The sequence below is a fragment of the Sander lucioperca genome, chromosome 7 (assembly GCF_008315115.2).
Source record: "Sander lucioperca isolate FBNREF2018 chromosome 7, SLUC_FBN_1.2, whole genome shotgun sequence".
NCBI classification, from domain to species: domain Eukaryota; kingdom Metazoa; phylum Chordata; class Actinopteri; order Perciformes; family Percidae; genus Sander; species Sander lucioperca.
In genome coordinates this window covers 24,270,808-24,285,335 of record NC_050179.1, presented here as the reverse complement: position 1 = coordinate 24,285,335, position 14,528 = coordinate 24,270,808, and the positions used below count along the sequence as shown (strand labels likewise).

General features: G+C 42.8%; 1 protein-coding gene and 1 long non-coding RNA gene across 3 annotated transcripts in view; one reads left to right on the top strand and one right to left on the bottom strand.

The window, feature by feature from the left end:
• The window catches only part of slc45a3 (solute carrier family 45 member 3), a 49,674-nt gene extending 35,559 nt beyond the window's left edge, over positions 1 to 14,115 (top strand). For both annotated transcript variants that reach the window (XM_031303842.2, XM_031303843.2), the window contains exons 3-6: positions 3,808 to 3,998; positions 4,487 to 5,150; positions 12,817 to 13,082; positions 13,323 to 14,115. In XM_031303842.2, the coding sequence (XP_031159702.1) occupies positions 3,808 to 3,998; positions 4,487 to 5,150; positions 12,817 to 13,082; positions 13,323 to 13,766 (1,565 nt within the window). In that variant the 3' untranslated portion in view covers positions 13,767 to 14,115. The remainder of the gene's footprint in view (positions 1 to 3,807; positions 3,999 to 4,486; positions 5,151 to 12,816; positions 13,083 to 13,322) is intronic.
• LOC116052997 lies at positions 718 to 8,903 on the bottom strand. The gene is made up of 3 exons (XR_004105718.2): positions 8,755 to 8,903; positions 7,117 to 7,119; positions 718 to 729 (listed from the first exon to the last, which is right to left on the bottom strand). It is a non-coding gene; the product is annotated as an uncharacterized LOC116052997 (long non-coding RNA).
• Positions 14,116 to 14,528: the final 413 nt, after the last annotated feature.

The window sequence follows — 14,528 nt, the reverse complement described above, 5'->3', positions numbered from 1 at the left end:
ATATCGACAGCGCATTCATTTTAAAAGAGGAACAGAGAACCGTGATCACGTAAAGTATACACATTGCCACAACCGTCCACACGACACGGAAACTGCCACCTCTGCCTTTGCTCTGTCGAAGCCTGCCTTTGACTTGCAGCTTCTGTGACGTCTGTCTCCGTTGCTCTGATTGGTTGTAGGTCTATCCAATTGAGTGCAGAGGCATTTTCTTTCCTGGTTCAGTTGAAACACACCCCATAATCACAGCCCAATGGAGCAGTATCAGACTCATATTCTGACTAGAATCTGAGTATGACGATGTCAGGCTAGGCTACGTGTGTCTCCGATACAATCCAACACACAAACTCCAGCCTCAAATCATAGTGTACTGTAGGGGTGAAATCAGTGACAGCGATACAAACAGAACATTGTAAATTCCTAGGGTGGTAAATGCGTGTTATCTTTCACTTTTTTTTTACATACAAGATACAAAACATTTTACTGACATTGTTTGAAATGAAGTGCATCATCATATCCAGGAATTATGGGAAGAGCCATGACAAGTTGCTAATTTTGCTCTGTGGCCTTGTGCAACAGTGGAGATACACACCACAAGCACTCTAGAGAATGTGCAGCTCATGACCGCTCCATTATGTCTGGCTAACGTATAATTCAGTTTCGTCTCTGGATGTGCATTTGTGGCTTTAGCCGCTCAGACCTTTCAGTCTAATAATAGTCTGTAAGAATTCACTAAAACTCTTCCTCATGCAAACATGACGACAGACAGTGTTGTTTTTTGAAAAGGTCAGTCATCTTGGTGCACACAGTTTGCATCACCCATACGGTATATATGTGCACACGCAATGTGAATAGTTGCATTATCCTAGCCCAAATGGCATTCACATGGTCTTCACTAAAGCACTAAAGCTCTTTGAAACATTGTCTTGTGACTATGCAGATGATAAATGCAATTCTACCAAACCAAAAGGCTCTGTGTGGATGACACAAGTGACTATTCAAGTATAAAGAATTAAACAATATACTACACTTCTACCCCTCCGATTCTGTAACAGCTGCTGGTAATATGAAGAAAAATGATTTAGTTGTAGAGTTCCTCCCTAACAGCCTGCACTGTAAGCCAATCTGGAAATGGCACTCAACCTAATTCTCATCTCCTGTTTTATAATGGAGTGCCTGAGTGTTATTTGAATGAAGATAGATATTGTGTCTTGGGAGGGTTAAAGCTAATTTCCCCAAGCGATAGTGTCAGGTTCTCAGATGGCTGCTTTCTACTTTATCTAATAGCCATTTGTTGGCTGCTTCATCCTCCAGTTGTTACTTTCTTTCTCTAGTTTCCTCTCTGTTAGTGGAGAAGACACTCTTTTTTTAACACTGAGGTGTCGGTTACTCTTTTTATTTAAGTATATGATATTTAAGTAACAAAGCACATTGAGGAATATGATCCATTTTATATTAAGTGGGATCATATGTGGTGTGTGGGTTAGGTGTGTGTGTGTGTGTGTGTGTGTGTGTGTGTGTGTGTGGTGAGCAACTACTGAGTGGAAGCAGTGTGTGTGTGTGTGTGTGTGTGTGTGTGTGTGTGTGAGACAGTAAGTCCTACAGCTGTAGATGGTAAGGATTGTTATGACGGGTCTCCACAGCTGCAGCCAGGGGAATGTGGTGGAGGGGCTGACTGCCTGGCTGCAGTCGACTTGTCTGTCTTTCTCAAATTGCCTGCCTGTCTCTTTGTCTGTGCTCGTCTGCTTACCTTCTCGGTCTTTGGGTCTTTCTGCTTCTTGAAGGGTTTTGGACTTCTCTTCAGACACCAGAAAAACACACGTCGTCTCCCTTCCTCTGTGTTTTTTTAGTGTCTTGTTTTACTTGTAAGAAAGTGGTTAGGTGTTGTATTCCAGTCATGCTTCTTTGCTGTGGAGTTTTTGACCCCTAGTGGTGGCGCTATAGGGTAACGTTTTGATTAGAAGTTCCCCATATGATTTGTTATTTTCTGTGTGAGGACGGACATTAATTCACAATATGGCCGTAAACAAGTACCTGAGAAACATTGATTGTAAACAAAATTGTCTTTAATGAAAAGTCCACAGGGTACTTTTCAAATGTCAAACTCTATCCCCAAGAGTGGGTCGTTTTCAATATTGCATGTGGTTCTGTAAGCCCACACCCCGTGTACCATGGTGTGTTCTAATTAGCCAGACCCAACGACGTGTGGAGGATGAGCTCAGGGTGGGTTACCTTCAGGCAGCAGGCCATCTGTAGGAACCATCACCAGCAGTCAGCCATGATGGGGGTACATGCAATTCACCCCCTGGTAGGTCAGGCAGCAGCATGGAGGTCTTGAGATTACCTGTAGAAGACAGGCTGAAAAAAAAATGCCAGTCAACCAGTCAGAGAAGCTGTTGCAAGCCACTAAAACGGAACAGAGATTTTATCAACACCTGTTTTTTTTTTTGCATGGGATATTGTGAAAATCTGCTTGCTAAGTATCAGTGGAAATGCAATGTGCAATTTAAGGACTTTTTTAACCAATTAGATGAGGGTGATGAAAACACCATGTTCCTCCAATGCGTTCTGTCAAATGTCTGAATTCCTTCCTTCTTTGTCCACACCCCCTGCGTCTTTGCTGTTTTTTCTCTACGTATTCTATAGGGGTGTGCAAAAAAATCGATTCACATTTCTATCGCGATTCAAGCTTTACCGATATAAAATCGAATCATAGAATTCCAAAAATCAATTCATTTTTTTTATACATTTTTTTATTGTATGTCTACTGCAATCACATGGGAAAAGTAACTAAATGTACATACTGTGAATCGTTTTTTTAATCGAGAATCGTTTTTGAATTGAAAATTGATTTTGAATCAAATCTTGAGCCTAAAAATCGATATCGAATCAAATTGAATCGTGACATTTTCTGAATCATGCACCCCTAGTATTCTATAGGGTATTCTATTGATGTAACGATACATCAAGCTGGACCGATATATCGATTCAATCCTCAATGATCCGAGATTATCGATACAAAGTGAAAATATCTATACATATCGCCATCTTTAAAGTGCTCAAATTATGCTTTTTGACTTTTTCCCTTTCCTTTATTTTGTATATATCTTTTTGTGCATGTTATAGGTTTACAAAGTGAAAAAGCCCAAAGTCCACCCCAAAGGGACTTACCATCTCCAACAGAAAACACTGTTCACAAACTGCTCCAAACAGCTCTATCTATTGTAGCTACTGCACATATGCGACTCCCAACAAAGATGGAACAGAAGTGAGATGTCTCACTCTGTAGCTAAAACAGAGAGCTCAACACACAGGGTGAAAAGAGGAGCTGCAGCAATGTGCAGTACAACAAAAATATGGTGTTTTTTGAAAATTAAACCATGTAAACTTATTCTGATATAACCTCTAAATACAATTATGAACCTGAAAATGAGCATAATTTGAGCACTTTAAGTTTTGTTTTTATTCCCACTTATTAAAAAGAGTAGTTTGTTTTTAATTATTTTTAAATGTCTAGAAGAGCTTATTAAAGAAATTGTAAAATCTCTTTTTGTAAATATATATAAATGTAACTGATTGTGTTAAATGTGCTTATGTATTGTCTTGTGTCGGTCGCAGGCCCCTGAATTGAATCGAATCGAAATCGTATCATAGCAGACTTTGTGATATCAGTAAATATTGTACCGTTCTCCAAAGAATCGAAATAATATCGTATCGTGATAAAACGTGTAATATACACCACTAATATTCTATACGTTGTTAGTGTTGTTTCTGACTTCTCCTGTGTGTCACCGCCGGTTCTGTCCACAGGGATTGGTCCAGTGCTCGGCCTGCTGTTCATCCCTCTGATTGGCTCAGCCAGTGACCACTGCAACAGCAGTTACGGCAGACGACGGCCGTTTATCTGGCTGCTGTCTTCAGGAGTCCTTCTGGCACTATTCATCATTCCCAACGCTGACGTTCTGGCCGCGCGCCTTTTCTGGGGTGGGCGCACCTTCCAGGTAGGATACCTGTTCATGAATCAAATGAATTAATAAATAGTTTATTTCGAACAACATACAAAAGAATAAACAAAACGCTTTAAAATAGAAGACACAAAAACAGTTCACTATGAATACTCCTACAATAAATACTCTTGTCTGAAAGGGAGTAGGAGGAAGCCAAATGCTTTACGGGTCCTACCCTTTTTTTGAAATGTCCATACCTTTTAGATCTTTAATTACAAAATAACCCATTATCAAAATGTTTTCAATATATTGTTTTTCAATATGCAACCATACCACCCTATAACTGAAAACATCATCAAAATCCCCAAAACAATGTCGAAAAAAAACAATTCCAAATTTCGCCAATCCATCGATCAAGTTACTATTCCTTAGTTAAATCATTATGATTATTATTATTGTTTGTGATTGTCATTTTTTTGGAGAAATCTACCAACAAAGCACACAAGACAAGAACTTAACATGTGTTCTACCATTTGCTACAGGTGGGCTTCCTTATCCTTGGGGTGGGGCTCCTTGACTTTTGTGGACAGGTGTGCTTCACCCCACTGGAGGCTCTTCTGTCGGACCTGTATCGGGACGAGGAGGACTGCAGCCAAGCCTTCGCCATGTTCTCCTTCATGGTCAGCCTGGGAGGCTGCGTCGGCTATCTGCTCCCAGCGCTGGACTGGAGTCGCAGCCTGCTCTCCGTTTACCTAGGAGGCCAGGCCGAGTGCCTCTTCTCCCTGCTCATCCTCATCTTCATCACCAGTGTGCTCATCACCATGAAGGTGTCCGAGGAGCCCTTGTGTGCCAGCAGCGGCATGGCGGGCTCTGGATCTTTACTGGAGTCGGGAGCCGTGGCGATAGAGGCCGGCCGATACGGTGTGCCGCGCTCATGCTGCTACCTGCTGAAGTGCAAGCTGAGGCTGCTGAAGTCGGGACCCTTGCTGTGCCTGTTGAGGACGTGCTGGTCCATGACCCCGGCCATCTACAGGAGCTACTGCCACGTCCCGCGCGTTATGAGGCAGCTGTGTGTGGCTCAGCTCTGCAGCTGGATGGCTGTCATGTCTTTTATGCTTTTCTACACAGACTTTGTGGGGGAAGGCCTGTACGAGGGCGTGCCCAGCGCATTACCAGGAAGTGTGTCCAAGCAAAGATACGATGAAGGTCAGCTTTTCTCTTTATACAGTATGAAAATGTGTTATGTGAGCTCGTTTTCTTATGTCTTCAACAAATCTCTTTCTAAATGTGCAATATTCACCCTACATATTACGAGATGGTGCTTTCATTAATATCTCCGTGTTGATTTAGTTCCAACACTGTTTACAATATGACATCACCCAGAAAAAAACTTAATTACTGAAAGCATAGTTTAAACAAACTTTCATTGCGCTTGTGAGACTCAAGACATGTCCTATCTTTTGTCATCATTAGGGGTGGGACAAAATATCGATACGCCAATATATCGTTGGCCTTCTTCGTGCTATACGAGAATCCTTGCGCTGGCACCAAATATCGATATTTTAATTAATAAAATAAGACACTCTGAATAGATTTCCCTGCTCCCAGCGTCGCTACTTCATGGCTCCTCGAGCTGGCGCTCAACACACGAATGAGGGAAACTTGAACATAATAAGTTAACTAGCCGAAGAGGAAGAGGTTTTCCACGGGGTGGCTGACAGCAGTTTGATGAAAATAACAGATGCCCCAGTCACGTCTAAGTCCAAAGTCTGGACTCATAGTTGCTCTATAGTTCTGTCATTTTAATTTACAGACTGAAAAACTTATGCTGCAGAATTATGTTTGCAAGTTTGTACTTGCAGTGAATAAAGAGAGAAACCTGCACTTAACCTTTACACAGGCATTTTGTATTCATAGTTAGACCGATATCATGATGTGTCATTATAGGATTGTCTAGCAATATATTGATTTAGTCTCGCTTTGCCAGACTGTCCTCCACAGCCCTGCGGAGGAGGGTCTGGCTGGTCCACACAGCATTCTGGGAAAGGAGAAACGTGCTCTGGTTTATTGGCATTTTTTTAAAAGCTTTAGTGCGTAACTTTTTGATATTAATAAACGTCTGTGACATTCAAGCCATTGCCAAATGAGTTGCTACAAAGCTAATTAAGACTATCAGCTCCACACAACTCTCTCTGTATTTCTCAGTATGGTTGTGTTCAGAAGATTGTGGCGTCCGGCGACTTTTGTGCGCAGCAATTCGAGTGAAGATAATGACCTCTTCTGAAGAGTCCATCATGTTTTTTTAATCCTCTGTGTCCTCCTTGGCTACTAGCAACTGCGTGGAGGGGGGGGCTTGTATCATGTGGATGCGCCGACCTTTTTGTTACTTAGAGTTCCTCATGGGGGCGACAGAAACTATGCACTATAGCTTTAAACCAATCACAATCATCACAGGCGACGCTAAGAACCGGACAGAGCCACGGTGCCGCTGCAAAATAGCCTCGGGAAGGAACTTGTTTTGGTGGAACATGTGTAAGTTCAAAAGTTGTTTTAGTCGTGCAACAGAAAACTCCGATTGGACAGATAGTCTAGCTAGCTGTCTGGATTTACCCTGCAGAGATCTGAGGAGCAGCTAACCAGAGTCCTCAGAAATCCACCGGATTTAAAATGCCAACACAAAGAAAGCAGAAGGTAACTGAAATGAGGGACATCCGGCGGAATTTTCATTGGCAACGAAGCAAACCCCGGAAGTGGAAAGTCTTGGATATACTGTAGACTATATATTGATTATCGCAAAATTGCTGTATTGTGATATTACCGGTATCGGGAGCCATGTATCGTATCGTGAGGTACCCTGTGATTCCCACCCCTGGTCATCATGGCTTCACCTCCACCACCTGTCCACATAAACTGGCTTAGGGTCCATCCTGGCTGTGCTGTCTGCTCTGTCACAGCTGGGCAGGATGCACTCACATTCCTCGGGCACAGGCGGAGGAGAGACGGAGCCTGTGTTCTTGCATGCCTACATGCCTTCCTGCTGCCCTCATTTTGGCTCCTGTCAAGGTGTAGGACACATACAGCAAAGACAAGCCGTTGACTTCATTGACGCAAGACTTTACATGAGATGGTGAACATTTTCTGTACTGTAGTTATGCCACTGAATAAGTAACACATCCTTTGGGTATACTTTTCAATTTCAAATCAATGCAAGGAATTTCAGGTATTACTTCCCACCCCTGCACTTTAAAAATGGCAAACAAATACACAGTCTATATAATTTCCTGTTCCTGCTCTGTAAATCACAGTGGTCACTAATCCTGCTAGACAGTAGTATGGTTATATTTTATAGCTACGCAAATGCTTAGCTGTATCATTCCACTGAAATATAAGCTTTAGATAGACCCGACCAAATCTGTTTTTGTGAAAGAGGGAGACTTTTTTCTTCGGTATATTTTACCAGACAATGTTTGAGAAAGAACAGTAAAGGGGAAGAATCACGCAGAGGTTCATGTTGAGAAGTTGCAGATGTATTAGCACAGTGGGCCATGTCTGAGTTTAGCGTTATAAGTCTCTTTTTTTGTCAACTGTTCAGCCAGACTTCCGATCTTACATCATCTCTCCGTCTTTTCCATTATCTCTCATTGATAACTATGTACTTTTCAGCTTCCCTTCTAAATTTCATCAATCCTTTCCTACTACAGTCCACCTGTTTTCTCATCCCCATAATCCTCATTCTCAACCTTTCCTCTCTCACCATTCTCCCTCTATCATTTGACATTTTCATCCCTCCATCCACATTCTTTTCTCCTCCCTCCTTCTCTGCCTCTATCTGCCCCCCTACTTTGTTTACTTTTTACTTTCCCTCTGTCTCTCCTCCCTGTGCTTGCTGGACCACGAGGAATGTCACACACACAAGGAATTAATGTCAAGGAATCGGCTCACAAAGAACATGTTCATTCAAGTCAGGTAGACGGCCAGAGCACACAGTTCTGAGGTCTGTCTGAGCTGCGTTTGTTTAATCTGAAACACCTTGGATGTTATTAAACCGCATCACTCTTCCTGCAGATGTTCCTCTGCATCAGGGTCATCTGCTTTGTCTGTAGTTGAATCGACTTTTTTTTTTTTTTACTTCATTCTTTTAACAGTAACTATTCTTTTTGTGATGATCTTTTCTACTGGGAAGGGTTTTTTAATGCAAAGCCGGTATCTGTGAAGCTTGTACTACAGAATACTGCACAGTAGCATTCTGGCTCGGTCCCATATCTCGGAGGGCTTGAATTTCGGTCCTCATTAGCTTCTGTAGTGTTTGTAAAGTGGGCTCGGCAGCTTTGCTTTCCAGGAGTAATACGATCCACATACTCCTTTCACATAAGTGATTCTCTGCTCTGCTGCTGAACTTCTGACCCACACTATTCACTTAGAGCAAGCTGAGAGATCAGGCTGATAGCAGGCCCAAATAAATAACAGTCCAGACATTTCGTCACTCCAGCTTCCATGGATTAGCACTATAAATGAAAAAAATAAAATTGAATTGAATTAAGGGGTGAAATAAATATGTGGATAACAATTTTCCCACAGCGAACAAAATCCCATAGTTGACAGAAATGTAATCAAAATGCATTCTGTTATTTTGATCAAATTTTTCATTTTTGCATTTCGTTTTAAAGGCCGAGTTCAAAGGGAGAATGCAAATGCTTGTATAATTATATACTGTACTGGCGATCTAAACAAACTTTTAGTTTATTTCTTTCAGTCACAACACAATACACAAAATAATTAAACTCTCCTTCCAATACCATGGATATAGTACCACTCGGCCAGCCATGCCAAAACACTTAATTATCAACTTCAATATTCGATGGACAATAATCTCAAAATGAAATAGCACAACGTGGAGTCAACATAAAACACAGCGCTTTCAAGCCAGAGAGCGGCGTTCACTATGCGGCAAATACTTAATACTTTAGCCCAGGATTCGAGGTTCGTTCCGCGGGATTTTAACCACAGTTCATCAATCAAAGTCGTTTTGGTGTCTAAACTTAACTGTTATCGCCGCATGATGCTCATTTTTTCTGGCTAAACTCCACTACGTGGCCCCTGAAAGGACGGTCATCTGGCGGTGCCTGCAGCAGGCTCGCAGTCACCTATTGGCGGCTAACAACTTCCGCTGGTAGCCGACGTCCCGGAGCTCTGTAGCGGCTAAATACAACCAGCAACTGCCACTCGGATTTTATCGTTCTATGGCATTATAGACTGTTCACGTTACAGCACTTTACTTAGTTTAAAATACTTCTATAAATAATTCATCCATCCCCCCGGCAGATCACACCCTGTGTACGAGTACTAGTCATTCATTTCATCCAGATGCTGTTATATAGCAGCAATTCTTTTTTTCTTAAGATTATTTTTTGGGCATTTTAGGCCTTTATTTGTATAGGACAGCTGAAGATGTGAAAGGGGTGAGAGAGGGGGAATGACATGCAGCAAAGGGCCGCAGGTCAGAGTCAAACCCGTGGCCGCTGCGTAGAGGAGAAAATCTCTATATGTAGGCACGCGCTCTACCAGGTGCCGCGGCTTCAGACTCTACCGAACAAGGAGCATCGGGAGTTATGTGAGAGAAAACATAAACATGGCAAACAAGCCAGTATTCGTGCTAGGCTAAAGGCTAACCCCAGCAATCCAGCTCTCCCGACAGTTTTCACCGCAAATGTCCCTGGACAATAACTGGACAGTATGACACTGTATATAGATGGATGACAATAAAGTATCTTATCTAATAGTTTAGTCTTGAATTAGCTGCAGCCCTGAGACTTTGGCCACGGTAAACAGAACTTTCACCAAAGAGACTTGCACGCTCATCTGCATTGGTAGAACAGCCAATAGGAACGCTCTCTCTCTCTCTCTCTCTCTCTCTCTCTCTCTCTCTCTCTCTCTCTCTCTCTGAAATGACCTGTGATTGGCCGAAGTCTCCCATCACTTGATAGTTACTAAAACCTGAAAACAGAGCCAAGGAGGAGGTGCAGAAGTCTAGTTTTCTCTCAGATCACTTGAATAACAATATGCTGAATGATTATTATAGAATTTCTGCCCCACGACGCAAAAAATAAACTGCCTACTCCAGCTTTAATTGTTTTCGGGGGTTTCAGTCATGCAATGTTTGGGCTATTCTGCAAAAGCAAATGTTTAAATTTTTAATACAAACTAGGTAATTTTTCTGGATATAGCATTCACTGAATAAGTAATAGCCTTGCTTTATATCCACCACTACTGACCTTGCTAAATATGACTTGTTTAGCTTCAGAAGTACCTCCACTTCACATCTATTGTTGTGTTGTTGTTGTTGTTGTTGTTGTTGTGTGAAGTTTTTTTTGCGTTTGGAGTCTGGTGCTTTTGATTGGGCATTCTAAAGTTCATTGATTCATCTCAATTTCTGTGTGCACAGGGCCCTGCAGTCTCATGCCCTTTTATGTGGATGTGGATTGGTCCATGGCCTAAAAAAAAGTTTAAAACTCCTGAGCTAAGGTTAAAGGTGCTCTAAGCGATGTCAAACGTTTTTTAGGCTAAAACATTTTTTTGTCACATACAGCAAACTCCTCACTATCTGCTAGCTGCCTGTCCCCTGAACACACTGTAAAAAAATGCGGTCTCTGTAGACAGCCCAGGCTCCACAAACGGCAACAAAAACAAACTGCGCCAACCTGCACCACCAAACATAACTAACTGTCTTCCAGCGTTCCAGCCAATAACCGACAAGAAGGATTTGGGCGTAGGGGTTGGGGGGGTTAGTGCGTGTAAGCACGGAAGGGAGGGAGAGGGGACGGGATGAGGAGGAGGGAGGGGCGAGCTAGTCTCGTTTTGTCTGAAAATACTTCGAACGTCAACAAGAAGTGCCGTCACCAAACATCGCTTAGAGCACCTTTAATGCTGTCTTCGAAGGTCTGAGTCATCCCAAAGAGCCTTTCCGTGCCGCAGAGCGCTGTGAATGTCTCCCCAACCGGATCTGTGTCTGTGTGTTTATGGGCTTGAGCAAACATTAGGGGCTTCTAGCTCATCCAAATATCTGTTAATGCATCACAGTTTAAAGTTGATGTAGAGTTGTTACGCATATGCTGTGCATCTTTCACAGATGTGGCCATAGAAGGAAATAATTCGAGATAAACGGCTGTTTTTGTCCTGACAACAGAATAGGACAATGTTTTGTAACATGGTAGTCATCGTTACAGCTTTGTCTGTGTTAGAAAAATTATGCTTAGAGCGGTTTTGCTTCAGTTTCTTTGTTAAACCATTTGCATCCAAACTGCTGTTTTAGAATTTCTGTCTTTCATGTGTTAATCATGAAAGCTGAGTGACCTTGCAAAGAGCACAGGATGTATCCCTGAGGGCAGAACGCATAATGTGGAGGAGATGCCGGGCCTGACCAGAGATAAGAAGAAAGCTACTGATTGCATGAACCGAATGACTTTTTAACTTGTGATTTTTGCAGGCAAAAATCCTTGATTATGCAGCACATTTTCTTAAAAAATGTGATGGAAAATGCGGGATATTTATGCAATTTTATGTGATGAAATTGCAAAAATTGTGGGAACTTGCAAAAACTGCGGTTTCCTTATGGCTTCATCGTGGGGTTTGCAGCTTTTCTATGATGTTCACGTTGCGTAATTACGTCACTTCATAATGTTCCCATGGCAACAGGGGAAAATGGCTGCTCTTGTGTGAAGTAAACGCAACATTTTTCAACTTTCTGCTAAGATATATGTGACTTTTTTGCAAAGAAAATGCGGGGATTATGAAATCATGCAAGCACCGCATATTTTGCGCGGAAATCTGCAATTTATGCGGTGAAAGAGCGCCTTATTTAAAAAAATGCGGCCCCCGCATAAATATGCGGACTTTGGCTAATTATGCATTGAATTATGCGATCGCATAATCGCGTTTTTCTGGAGGGACTGGAATAACTAACTTGACTCCCAACTCCTTTAAAGTGCCCATATTATGAAAAAAACACTTTTTCTGGGATTTGGGGAGTTATTTTGTGTCTCTGGTGATTCCACACACATACAAACTTTGAAAAAAATCCATCCATGGTGTTTAGAGTGAGATACGGTTTCTGAACGTGTCCTGCCTTCAGTCTCTGGGTGAGCTGTTCAAAATCGGCACGGCTTGTGACGTCACAAGCCGAAATGAGCAGGCTAACCTCAACCATTAGCTCGTAGCGTTAGCGTTAGCATGCTAACGCTAGCATGCTACCTCGTTCTCAATAGCAAAGCACTACTACAACACACACAAGTTCACCATAATCTACAAAAGAACTACTTCCATGTGCGCCCTCATTTAGAAGTCTCCCAGCTAATCCTGCCTTGTAACTTTACTGTCTATGGAGCTAGCTAGCTGACATGATCTACATCAGAGCTACTGGGCATGTGCAAGTGCAATCAAAGATAGTACAGAAGAAGAAGAAGAAAAGAGGTCTCACTCTGTAGCGAAAACAGAGACCAGCTGAAAAGAGGATCTGCAGCAGTGAGAGAGAGCGGTGCAGTACAACAAAAATATGGTGTTTTTTGAAAATTAAACCATGTAAACCTATTCTGGTACAACCTTAAAATACAATTATGAACCTGAAAATGAGCATAATATGGCTGCTTTAAAAAGACACTGTTGTGAACAATCTTCAGTCATTTTGTGTACTAATGCTGAATGCTGTAAACTGACTGTACTTGCTGCAAGTAAATGAACTTTGAGAGAACTCCAGTAATTTTGTCCATTCTTTGATAAATAATGATCCTAACAGTCTGCTACAGAGGGTGTCTGAGAGAAGCTATGAGTTTTATGGGCTTGGCTGGTTGTACTACAAGATACTTGTTTATTCTTTCAGGTATCCGTATGGGCAGTCTGGGCCTGTTCCTGCAGTGTGCTACCTCAACCTTCTTCTCCCTGGTCATGAGTCGTTTGGTTCGCCATTTTGGCTCGCGGTGGGTCTACATGAGCAGTATGGTGAGCTTCACGGTCTCTGCTTTGGTCATCTGCCTGTCCAAAAGTGTGGTCTTGGTCACTGTAATGGCGTCCCTCACTGGCTACGCGTACGCCACACTGCAGACTCTGCCCTACACACTCACCTGCCACTACCACAAGGACAAAGAGGTAAGCAAATATCTGCGGATTTATTTACAGTTTTCAGCGGGGATCCAGAATGAAAAATCTGCGGAATTTATGACAGTTTTTCTGCTGTTGGTGGAGATGTTAACGTTTGAATTTTTTTTTTCTGTGGAAATCTGCAGGAAAAGATTCCGTGTGACCCTGCTAATAACTTTATAAACAATGATAATGTGTTGACAAAGTCTGTATGATTGATAAATTGACTCTTTTCTTGTCTCTTTTCAGGTCTATATGCCAAAAAGGAAAACCAAAAGCGTGCATAAAAATGGTATTACAACCAAGCGGGACACTGTGTATTTGACTCCTGTGGAAGAGGAGGGCGGAGTGAACCACAAAACGGGGACTCCCTACGGGCATGCCTTCTTAAGCCAGGACAGTCATGAGTACTACCCGGGTCCACACAGCCAGAACGGCTCATCTCACAGCTCCGGTGGCACCGAACAGGACGAAGCTGATTCGGGGTATGAGAAACGTGGTGTTGGTTTGGACTTTGCCATCTTAGACAGCACCTTCCTACTATCTCAGGTTTTCCCCACCCTCTTCATGGGCATGATCGTTCAGTTCGCACAGTCCGTCACTGCCTATATTGCCTGCTCGGCCATCTTTGGGGCTGTCGCCATCTACTTAGCCAGTCAAATCATCTTTGACCAAAAGGACCTCAAAAGCTAAGAAAAAATGTGGAAAGCGTTGGAATCACAAAGAATCTATCAATCATTCAGGTTCTATGGGCGGAACTCAACAATGCACTACTGTTTCCAGAATGCCTTGCTCTAGTACTGTGGCTTTGCAAATTTTGAAAGCTCTGCGTTAGGGAAGTGTGTGTGAGGTTATGAGATAAAGTGGTTAACGAAAGAAAATGAAACGATGGAAGGATGCGTGTTATCTGCCAATGATGTGCAGTTTCCTAGTTAGGCTGCATTCACACCAAGTCAAGTGTTGCGGTGAAAACGCCAGTCCTCCCATTACTTTGAATGTGGGTGGTGCGTTTATTCTGTGGCGGTGGGGACCGCAGGGGATGCTGGAACAAAAACGCAGCGGCCCTGCGGTGAAAGGTTTAGTGTGCATTCACACTGACTGCGTCGGTCCTCAGACGGTGCGACGAAAAAAGCAGGTCTTTCCATTTATTTTGAATGGGGGTAGTACGTTTAGGCTGCAGCGCAGGGTGCCACAGGGGGGAGCCGGAAAAAAACGCAGCGGCCTGTGGCGAGGCGGATTCAACTTTTGAAGAAATGCAACCCGACGTCACGCTGCAGCGGCCAATCATGTAACCGGCAATCAGACTTGGCAGTCGGTTTTGGCCTCTATCGCTGCCACAAGAACATTTTAAAACACCAAACACAAGCTCTGAACTGCCCAGGAGTTTGTGTAACAGCTGACCGTTTCCTGCAACAACAAGGCACAGTCCCTCCATCTCTTTCCTTTCTCTATTTC